This window comes from Anarrhichthys ocellatus, unplaced genomic scaffold, assembly GCF_004355925.1.
Source record: "Anarrhichthys ocellatus isolate YVR2014 unplaced genomic scaffold, GSC_Weel_1.0 scaffold25, whole genome shotgun sequence".
NCBI lineage: Eukaryota > Metazoa > Chordata > Actinopteri > Perciformes > Anarhichadidae > Anarrhichthys > Anarrhichthys ocellatus.
In genome coordinates, this window is record NW_022280055.1 from 5,644,207 (window position 1) to 5,655,776 (window position 11,570).

The 11,570-nt window shown below is 42.4% G+C and overlaps 1 protein-coding gene across 2 annotated transcripts; it reads left to right on the plus strand.

Annotated features, from left to right (window-relative positions):
- Positions 1-2,991: 2,991 nt before the first annotated feature.
- On the plus strand, positions 2,992-11,286 carry ufl1 (UFM1-specific ligase 1). 2 transcript variants are annotated; one of them, XM_031861813.1, is made up of 19 exons: positions 2,993-3,224; positions 3,444-3,589; positions 3,778-3,806; positions 3,951-4,048; positions 4,615-4,729; positions 4,879-5,009; positions 5,412-5,470; positions 5,561-5,707; positions 6,270-6,445; positions 6,540-6,719; positions 7,165-7,291; positions 8,272-8,394; positions 8,625-8,745; positions 8,842-9,008; positions 9,177-9,307; positions 9,501-9,581; positions 9,660-9,745; positions 9,847-10,027; positions 10,837-11,286. In XM_031861813.1, the coding sequence occupies exons 1-19, from the start codon at positions 3,148-3,150 to the stop codon at positions 11,056-11,058; spliced, it is 2,397 nt and encodes a 798-aa protein (XP_031717673.1). In that variant the 5' UTR covers positions 2,993-3,147; the 3' UTR covers positions 11,059-11,286. The 2 variants fall into 2 exon arrangements, with proteins under 2 accessions (XP_031717672.1, XP_031717673.1); XM_031861812.1 differs by having other exon boundaries at positions 2,992-3,224; positions 9,501-9,745.
- The last annotated feature ends 284 nt before the right edge of the window (positions 11,287-11,570 follow it).

Sequence of the window (11,570 nt, forward strand, 5' to 3'; positions counted from 1 at the left end):
ATGCAGCTCAGTGAATGACATCATTCAGGATTCCAGCACCATCACACAGCAACATAAACCATGGAGCATCTGGTTGTTGGGTGTGTGCATAAATCCAATCCGACTCCAGTCTGTTGAAGGGAGCACTCTGGTTACACTGCTGTGAAACCAGCATGACAGAGAGAAATGTAAGGTTCACATGGTAGGGTGAAAGAAAGTCAGAGAGAGTCAAAGTCATATTGGTACATAGTTCCACATATTATCTGCGCAAGTACTGAATTCAGAAATCTGTAGGTTTATTTACTAAATCACAGAATCATAGAGATTAAAACAAACATGTAGGATTTCATGTACGTATTTCTTCGGTGACTTTTATTGCGCAGGAAAATGATTGAGGATACAAATGTAAGAAAATTAAAAACACATTCCCATAGTAGTCCCGCATGTAAGAGACAAATGGAAAAATTGCGCTTTAAGTCAGACAAGACGGGGTAAAACAATCTGAAATGTAAATCTACATTTTATCGAGTGCAATTTTGAGGAACTTGTGCTTTCTATTTTGTGCTGATTATTGTACTTTTACTCCACTACATTTATTTGACAGTTGAAACTACTTATTATAGTAAAAAGCTGACACACAAATGCATCGGTAATAATAATCTGATGAAATAAGCTATTATAAAATAACTGTAATAGCTGTAAATACTGTATGATAATATAACAACCAGTGGCTATTTCTCTGCATATGAACTGTTACTTTTGAGACATCAACAAGATACAAAAGATGTTTGCATTTAGCATGTCTAATTTACAACTGAACTACAACTGCACTAAACAGGTAACTCGGTCGAGTTACTAATATTTTAATTAATTAATTGCTGATTAATTTAAATTGTTCTGCATCTTTGCACAATTGTTGAAATTCATATATGTTTTTATTCAGACACAGTAGTAAATGCCACAGAGCTTAATATAGTTTGCAATGCGTCTCCCTGGATTGGCTTCCTCTTGTTATATGTGTTTGTATAACATTTACAAAACACAAACACACTAACACACTAATACACAAAACCATAAAACCTAATTATAAGTGCCTGATCAGTTATATACATGACTGATCCCTCAGCAAAGTTATATTTAAAATTGTTCACAAACTCCTTAACAGATTATTTTTTTTTGTCAGTAATAAAGGTTAATACACGACTGCAATCACACCATACTCGTGTTAAAATTGCCCGAGCGTAAAACATAATAAAGCTAATAAAAGCTTATTTCCATTTTGGTCCTAAAGGGGTTAAAAACAACATTTCCCTCTCAGCTGCTTCAGAGATCCCAGAGAACTGCAGCAGTGTACAAAAGTGCATAGTTTCCCATGGAGGTAGATTTCATTTTTTAACTTTGTATTAATATAGAACCATCCCATATTCACCCCGACTGTGCTGACATAAACCTGTGGCAATTGACTAAAGATGCATACTTCCACACATGTTCAACGTGAAACATTTGTCTCCCCTGAGTTATGTGTGTCCCCTCTTATACCGCTACCGACCAGGTTTATGCATGCCGGCTGCTCTGAGGCGCTGGAATAGGATGATCGGTTATTAGCTGCCCTCTAAGTTATTTGGGAAATTCCATTAAAAGGCCCTAACAGAGGGGAATTTTGCAACGGCCCACCATTTTTGCTTTTTTTTACAAACGATCTAATATTCAAACAGGTCGGACTGAGACATTCCTCTGTTTTCTCCACTTTCAGAGAGGCTGCAAATGCCACCCACACACTCCTCTGAAAGCAGCCAAAAAAAAAAAACCTCCATAACTTACTTTAATCTCATAATATTCCTTTACCTTGACTGGTCATTTAAATCTGAGCTTGAAGGCAGAGAATCATATAATATATCCTAAAGTTTGAACAAATCCACTTACAACTTTTCTCCTCATTCTAAAACTTTGCCCGAGGCTACTGCTTCCTTTCTTCTTGACTCTCATAGAAAGTGTGTATGTCATACAGTATCCGAATACAGCCACACTATATACATACTATATATGGAGGTTGGTTATGAGGAGGGCATTTTCGAGAAGTTATTAAAGTGTCCATGGCTGTGAGTCACTTTTGCCAGACACAGAAGGACAGTTTTCTAATCGAGATTGGGCTTTTTGACAAATTAACTTGCAATTAATTACATATAAGCCTGCAGTGAATATGCTTATGACATATAATTACAGTATTCCACTCCTACCAGGACTTTGCCGGCATGATGGAGTGCTTTATACAACACAGCACCATCTGTTAAGCTCCCTGGAAGGAATTTAATGGCTTGTAGTCTACTGCTCCCTAGAGTTCACAGGCCTGCACTGCAGCCTGTGTTCTTCCAGCTTTGATATCATGTTTCACTGTGTGGCAGAGGCAGGAATGCAGTTTGAGAGGGGGGGTTTCCAAATGTTTTCATGTCAGGGAATTTCAAGTGGAATTGCTTTTGACCGCAGAAAAAAGCTGGTTAAAAAATATAAATCTTAGAACACTTCAAATGATTTCAAAGTCTAGAAATAAAAAATAAAAAACACCTTTGGTTGGTTATGTAAACAGTAAATGTATAGGGCCTCTTTGTCCTTTGTATGTGCCTGTATATGTTTATATATTTTTATATAATGCTATTTCAGAATATCAAATTTTCACTTGATTTATTTGTTTTATGTCCTCTTTATTTATTGATAACTACCTTCTGCTTCGATGATTCCCTGTTGCCTCTAAATTTAATAGAGATGTAATGTAGGCTGTGTTGCTGCAATGTTGATGTAAAAAAAAAATAGCAATTTGTACTTTGCTTTTGTCTCCAAGTGAATCACTAGTTAATTTATAAATAACTGAACTGCTCCAGCTCCAGACCACCTGTACCGTCCGAATGTTTCTCTGAGATCTTCTAATAGGACCCCATCGTAGTGGAGTCATAGCACCACTAGAGAACATCTTTGCTTCAGCGCGCTTATTGTTGGGCGGAGGAAATTTGGTCCTCTTGGCTCTCGGTTGTACGTCACTGTAAATGTTGACGTGTGGCTAAAGCAGAGAGCTGTCTCGTTAGCTAAGTTAGCCGGACCTTTGCTCCTTGATAGTGGATGGTTGAGAAAAGCACTGACAGCTGACTGTTTTTGCAAACACATCCACTTTTAATAATGGCGACTGACTGGGAAGAAATCCGAAGGCTTGCTGCCGATTTTCAGAGAGTACAGTTTGCAGACACAGTGCAAAGGTAAGCCCAGTTTACACTGCACGCAGCTGTTAGCCGCGAAGCTAACGCTAGCTAGCATTAAACTTTCATTTAGAAGTAACGCCGAAGCTAGTTGTGAATTGTCTCCTTTCTTTTACAGCTGTCGTTAGCAATAACAATACAAAAATAATATACATTATTATAATTAATAAGGGGGAACGGCCCTAGTGACAATATAGTAACGTGGACCTTTTTCTTCAGGCTATCGGAGAGGAATTGCATTGAAATTATTGCAAAACTGGTCCAAGAGAAGAAGCTGGATGTGGTGCACACGCTTGACGGAAAGGAGTACATCACTCCGGCACAAATCAGCAGGGAGATCCGGGATGAACTCTACGTCCATGGAGGTCAGTTTACCAGCTGAAGTAGCACGAAACGATAAGAAAAGACCTGTCGCATGGCTTAAAAACGACATGTAACATTCACGTTCTATGGGAATTAATCACTTCCTGTACTCTCTGTTATGATGCTTCACACAAGTAGAACTAACAGTTGCTTGATAACAGTGAATACATCCTGTAATTCTATTTCACAGGGCGAATCAACATCGTGGACCTCCAGCAGGTGTGTATTAGCAAGTTGAAGTATTGCTTTGAGCCCTGTGTGTCACCCACTGTGTATGTATAATAATACACATTATTCATGTTCTCTGAAATCCGTTTTTAAAACTTTTTTAAAATAATTGTGTCTTGATCTCCCTCCTTTCAGATTATCAATGTGGATTGGGTCCATGTTGAAAATAGAGCGATTGACATGGCCAAGTCCGATAAAGGGATTCAACTTATACTGGGACAACTTATTGATGAGTGAGTATTAAGTGACTCTTTGATCACACAGGGGCAGTGTGAGTCAGTGTGTCAAAGCTGCGCAAATACACTCCAATTGATGACACTGATGCAGCAAGTAGTGCACCTTGTGTGAAAAGACACCTGATTTATTTCATGGATAGAAATGAAACGTGAACAAAGACAATCAATAGAGGAATATCCTTTTTAAAGAACGTGCTTAGTTAAAGACATAATATATATATTTATATGAACAATAGAGTATTAAGTGTATAAGTAGTAATACTGATACCAGTGCAAAATAGAACAGCAATAAGAGTAAGGTAAATATATATATACTTTTTAATAAAGAAAAAGGAAATTACAACATTAGAATCAAAACATGAGTACAAATTTAAAAAAAGAAATGTCATAGAAGTTATGTTAACACCAGTGCCAAAAATAAACTATAAACTAACCAGTTAAATCTAAACTGAAGTGTGAAACACAGTTCTAAATTCAAAAGGCAAAAAGCAGAATGAAAAGCAAATGCTGAGGAAACGTTGTCAAACTTTCTCAGTATGTTGATCGTCTTGCCTTTTCTGCAGCACGTACCTGAACCGATTGGCCGAGGATGTGAACGACAAGCTGCAGGAGGCCGGTTTGATCAGCATTGCAGAGCTGTGTAAAAGCTACGACCTCCCGGGAGATTTCTTATCTGAGGTGAGTTGCACCGCAGCATTCATCGTATCAGCAATGAATTATGAAATGTTGTTATTCAGACTATTGATTAGTAACCTTGGCTTCAAACCTATGTTGTTGCTTGCTGACTAAAATTAATGAATTCCTGCATGTTTTCTACTAAATCTCAGGAGCTGTCGAAGCGTCTCGGGAAGCTCATCCAAGGAGAAATGGACCAGTACAACAGGGGGGTCATATTCACTCCAGCTTTCGTTGCTCGTCACAAAGCCAGGATACGAGGACTGTTCAGCGCTATTACAAGGTAAACTTTGACAAGATATTTCACACATTGGGCCTCGTGCAACAACACGTGCAATAAGGTTTCGGGGCAGTTTTGGATTTAAAGGAATATTCCACCCCACAGAGTACCATTTTGTATATGACTTACTCACTACGTGTTACCTTGAATTCTTGGAAGAAACCTTTTGCATGGCGGTGAACAGAGAGTCTAAAAACGGACTAAATCCATGATAAATTGAGGTAAATGGGGTCAAGGTTTAATAACAGCAAAACAGTTCTCGCAGCACGCCTGCATAAGCGTGTTTTAAGTTGTACATTTATGGCTAAAAAGCATGTGCTTGGGAAGTAGTGAGCGTACGACTAGATGAATGAGACTTGGACACTTGTTACACTAAAGCCCCTCCTGTTTTACTTCATCCCTTAGGCCAACGCCTGTCAGCAGCATGATTGGAGCGTTTGGATTTCAGGAACATCTCCTGTACTGTAAGGAGAGGCGGTTGATGTGTCTCTGTGTTTGACAGGGTGTGATGTGTCTCTGTGTTTGACGTCGCGGTGGGTTTTGTTGTCCCCCAGCTGTCCTGGAGGAGCTGGTGAATACTGGACGTCTCAGGGGAAGCGTGGTTGGAGGTCGGCAGGACAAAGCCGTGTACATCCCCGATATTTACGCCAAAACGCAGAACTCCTGGGTGGACTCGTTCCTCCAGCAGAACGGATATCTAGGTATGGCTTTTAAATCATCACGATTAAAGTCAAGCCTTAGCCTCAGCAGACCAGCTAACCTGCAAATACAGTCATATTGGGGTCGTCCTCTCATTTCTTCTTTTTGCCTACCTGAGATTGGACCAGTTGGATGATTGCAGCAGCCTGTAGTTTATGATACAGGTTGTTAATAGTGGTGTAACGGACCATTGCCTATCCGTGATCCGTACGGATCACCCTCCCTCATGGTTCGGCACACATGTGAACCACGGATAAATTACACAGTTTAATGTTAACCATCACAGTGTGAAATAAACTTTTACTGACAATCGTTATACACCAATATTCGGTAAAAGATGCGATTGGGACATCAGCATTTATGCTGATAATGTTGCATTGTAAACAACCAATCCAATATGGATCACCAATGATCTGCAATCAATATCGTCGGCAAAAAACAAAGTTTTATGATCCGTTACGCCGCTAGTTGTTGGCATGATTGGAGGTAGCCTCTGATTGGACACTCATTGAACAGTGGTGCGTTTGCAGTCTTAATGACTCTGATGACGTCTGTCTCCCTCAGAGTTTGACGCGTTGGTCAGACTGGGGATCCCCGACCCCACCAGCTACATCAGGAAGCGCTTCAAGTCCAACAAGCTGCTGTTCCTCAGAGCAGCCTGTGTGGGTCAGGCTCTGGTGGACCAGGTGGAGGCCTCCGTGGAGGAAGCCGTCAACTCCGACACATGGACGGACATACAGGTGCTCGCGCCGCTCTGTCTTTACCCAAGTCACCATTTTATGGTAAGAATATTAGTAACTTCCGTTTTTCATTCCCGCTCTCACTCCTTTTTAGCCGATTTTGCCCAGCTGCCTGTCAATGGAGGACGTCGGGATTTTGATCAACCAGGTGATGAGAAACACCAACGTCCAGTCCTCTGCCAGAGTGCTGGGGGAAACGGTCGTCGTCAGCGAGAAGTTCATCAGCAACTGCCTCTCTTTGTTTGACGACGCCATGCAGCACAAAGCTCTGAAGGTACACATCTCCATACAGAAGCTCCTGTGTAGCATTGGGTGCCAGAATTCAGTCTACAGATGTATTTCTGACAAAAGGGAATTATTTGTTCTGTCATAGTCTATTTTTTACAGTAAAGGTAATGCAGAAGTTCAAAAGTGCTAGTTCAGCCTGGAAACTTTTAGCCGTCCGCTGTGATCAGCAGGTGTTGAGGTTAGCACAGCAAGCCGATTGGTGTGCGAGTCAGTCACACTATGGGGAGCGCAAAGGAAATGTCAGAGGTGGAGGACTTGCCTGCTGGTTCCCGGTCAGTTACAACAGCAACGGAGAGAGAGAGTTGTGTCTGAGACCAAAAGTTGCCAATGGGCAAAATGCTCCCTGCAGGAGGTGCATATATTACATATAAAACACTTTGAAACCAGTGTCTGTGTATTTTTATATTTTTTTATTTGAATGTGTCTCTCAGGAAGTCAAGAACAATCCGGTGTTTCTGATAACTGAAGATGATCTGAAGCAAGCATCCATGCTGACGGAGAGCTCAGCGACTTCTAAAAAGGACAAGAGAGACGCAGAGCGCAGGAAGAAGGCAACAGGTTGGTCCTCCCCACTTTACCCTGAGAACACACACACATACACACACACACACACACACACACACACAGAAAAACGTCAATGCTTTTGCCTGTCCCCTGACACATTTCTTATGTCTGAGCGTTAGATATTTGGATCCTCTTTTTGCCAGCTTTCTTCGATGTGCCCGCACCTCGTTGTGAGCCGTCACAGACCCTTAAGACAAAAAGACTAAATAATTAAAGATTCTTTTCTCAAAATATTAATCAAAATGATGACAATCACAAGGTCCCAGAGCCTAAGGGATGTTTTAAAATGTTTTTTTTGCCAAAACCAAAATATATTCCATTGATAATCATGGATACAACAATGTATTAAAGCCATTGTAGGTTAAACATTACAGAACTGGGGAGAGGGAAATAATATAAGAAAAAAAAAAAAAAAAACAACTTAAATATTCTCTGATATGATAAAGAAATACATTTGCGAGAAAAATATATGAGAAATAAAAGGGGTTTGTTACGGGTTTATTTTGACCGAACCAGAGTTGGTTATTGTTCAACAGTGGAAAGATTAAACAAGATGTCTGTATTTGACGAGTATCAGCAGGGGGGGGGGCGGGGCTTAGCCAAGGGTCAATTGTCTCCAAGAATGAGGACGTTTTGGCTTCTCTGTGCAGCTGTTGTCACATTCATCTATGAAGGGGGAAAGTGTCTCTCTGCTCACTTTAAATCTCACTTTCACGTACGAGGTGATTTCGTGACATCCAGTGAGGAGCCCATCAGTCAGTATGCAGCTAACACATGGGTGATGGGGAAACTTGAAGCCACCAAATGCACATGTACGGACTTTTCAGTGAAGTAGGAGACCTCTTGTCCAATAGAAATACAAAATGATCTATAGATCCTGCTTACTTTCACGTGCATATGTGATGTTTGATCAGGGTGCAGAAGGGCATTTGTTCTTGGATTACATCTCCTCTGTGAACCGTTTGTCTCCCCAGAGGGCAGCGGCAGCGTGAAATCAGGCGGCGGAGGCAACGCCAGAGAGATCCGCATCCGTAAAACCAAGAAGAAAGGGAGGAAAGACGAGGACAGCGACGAGGAAACCGGACCGTCGCAGCAAAGTACAGTCCCGGCCGCAGAGCTGTTTCATCTTCACGGGGACATAACGTCTCTATGTGCACATTAAGCCTGTTCAGTGAGGCATTTTACTGTAACAAGAGCGTAATGGCTGGTTGGCTAGAGATCTCTCCCCTGGGTTGTTAAGCTCTTCTTTTTGTTTTTTTTCATGGAAGGCAAAGGTAACGGTAGTATCCCTGTGAGACTAATTAGCTTGTGTTTTACCTTTGCTAAGATCGCAGTAAACAGTCTGCAGGCCCCTTTATGGCCCAGGAGGAGATCGTAGCAGTTTTAGAGCAGAGAGTAAGCGACTGCCCCGAGGAAATCCTCTCCGAGCTGGCAGAGCATTTAGTAAGGTAATACACAGCTTTCTGTCTAAAAAAAGTTTGCTTTTTGTTTTTGTTGTTGCTGAGAACAGTACGTCAGTCCTCTCACTGTGAACATCTCTCCAGGCCTCTAGCTAAAGCCTACCAGGAGGTGCTGCGAACAGTGTTCATGTCCTCCACCAGCTCTCCGTCGAGGGCCAACAAGAAGCAGAGCATGAAGGATCTGCAGGAGGAGATCGCCAGCCTGTACAACAACATCCGACTCTTCGAAAAAGGGAACAAGTTCTTCTCTGGTAAATCCTGCTCTCCAAGTCTTGTAGTGCGACCAAAAAAAATGTCCAGTTTATTAGGGAGCTGAACCGCTGGAATTGTTGTCATTGTTTTGAGTTTGTCTCCGTCAGAGACGTGAAGAATTGCGTCAATTGCCGTTATTTGATATCACTTTATCTTCAATCCTGCAGATGAAACCCAGGTCCACATTGCCAAGCACATCCTGAAGACCCTGTGCACCGACGTCACCAACATCTTGGTCAACTTCCTGGCCGCCGACCTGATGATGTCCACGGAGAATCCCGGCACCATCACCAACGAGGTCGGAGAAAAAGTTCCTGCTCTTGTTTTCTTGCGTCTGCTCTCTCGGTAGCCTTAAATAACAGCATTCAGCCGGAGAGGCAGAGAGCCCAGATCACGTTTAAATCAAGTCGGAGCTAATTAGGCCATTGTTTGAAATGCACTGTGGGACTTATTAGAGCTTGATCGTGAACGTCTCTGATGTGTTGCCTCAGGTCAGAGTGAAGATTTTGGTTAAACTGTCTGAGGAGATCAAAGGACCGCTCATGAAGCTGCACAACTGCCTGAACGGCAAAGTGAGTACGTTTCCCGTCGGTTTCATCATGCGCTTAAATACAGGGACGGAAACGTCTTCGCTCTTTCGTCCTCCGCAGACTGTCGAAGACTTCCTGACCAACATAGAGACTTGCGCAGAGGTGTGTGGGTTCATGCTGAAGAAGGGAGACAAGAAAAGGGAGAGGTAAGGACGTGTTTTAGAGTTTTCATCGTGGATGTTTTGTCTAAAATGCTTTCATTTGAAGTTGTTGCGGTATTGACGTACGTTTACCGCGTGTCATCCAGACAGGCGCTGTTCCTGCACCGTCAGGCTCTCACCGAGCAGCTGAAGGAGGCGGAGGATCCGGCCCTGGTCCTCCACCTGACCAGCGTGCTGCTGTTCCAGGCCAGCACCCAATGCATGCTGCACGCCCCTGGACGCTGCGTGCCTCAGATCATCGGCACCCTCACCGGACGGATATCCACGGTATGTCTTGACACTCGCCGACTCACCTCGCGAATACCTCGCATTCTCATTATCTCTCTCTCTCTCTCTCTCTCCGGGGGAGCGCATTAACACTCTGCCAAACCTCCAAATTTCGAAGGAAGCTCTAGCTGCCAGATTTATTTTAGAATCAATACCTACAACCAAATCACGCCTTTCTTTTGTTCAAATTGCCAATTACCGGTGTCACTGTACAGGGGCGGTAAGTCACCTTATGCACTCTATAGCTGACTGGATTGAAGTCTGTCTGGCAGGATGATATGTGGATTCAATGGGACTCTTGATCAACTTCCTCTGACACCTCACTGGTTTTAGAGTCTGCATCACAATGAATCTAATCGTAGGGAAGAACTTTTGGTGGCATCTTTGGTGTCTCCTCCAGGCATTGCTCTCCAGAAGTAGAAGTTTTCTTTTTTTTTTTTTTTTAGATAAAAGTCAAAACACTCGCAAAGGTATTATCGTAATTTAATGGTCCGTTTTTTTAATTTTTTATGTTTTGATGTACCATTTCAGTACTTCATCACATTTCATACAGAATACTTTTCCCCCAGTGACATAAGAACAAACATACATCATCTTTTGTAGTACCACGTTTGTATTTCCATGAAGACCCTCCATAGTGCAGCTTCAGCAAATATTGGCTACACACTGCTTCATCATCTCAGCACTGTCTTTATCCAGACTCTGCATCTGTCTGTAATCGCCATCTGCCGCGGTGTCGGTGCAATAGAGCAGTTGTTTGGTGGGTTAAACCGCTGAATTGTTTGCCTGCGTCCATGTGCCGTTTGCAGGAGCAGCAGCAGCTGCTGTCTGCCTACCAGAGCCTGGTGGTGAAGCAGCTGGTGAGCCAGAACCAGAGCAGGAAGCAGCAGCAGCAGGAGGAGGCCGAGAGCGATAAGGCGGAGGAGCAGGAGGAGGAGATCCGCAGCGTCCGCACGCAGCTCGCGGTCCTGACGCCGCAAGTCAAGGACCTGATGCTGTCCCAGAGGAAGACGTCCGTCACAGAGGACTGAACATTTCAACGTTTAGAGAACGTATTGAGGATGAACCTTTTAATGGACTTACATGTTAAGATGAATACGTTTAACTCTGCTAGATCAGCTGTTAATAATGTATTTTACGTGATTTATGCATGTGGACTTAATACATGATTTTTAAAAGGAAATTCCTGTAAACCCAATTGACGTGAAAATCCTCAATGAGGTTCTGATTTTCATGCATTCATTAAAGCTCTCCTCTAACTCACGTGTTTGACTTATTTATTGTGAATGGTTGTGGAGTCATGCAAGCACCACTTGTACGGACGGATTTGTTCTACAGTGGCTTGTATGAGTGATTTAGGAGAACTTGAAGCATTAACCAATTTTCTTGTATTTAGAATTTTGTTTTCAAACTCAATATTTGAGTTGTATGAGTGGTTATTTCTTTTTCCCCATTCCTTGGTATTAGAGGGTCCCTTCATTCCGCTGCCGACGCTGTTATATATGATAGACATAAGATATATGGATGTCCGAAAGCAGGACTT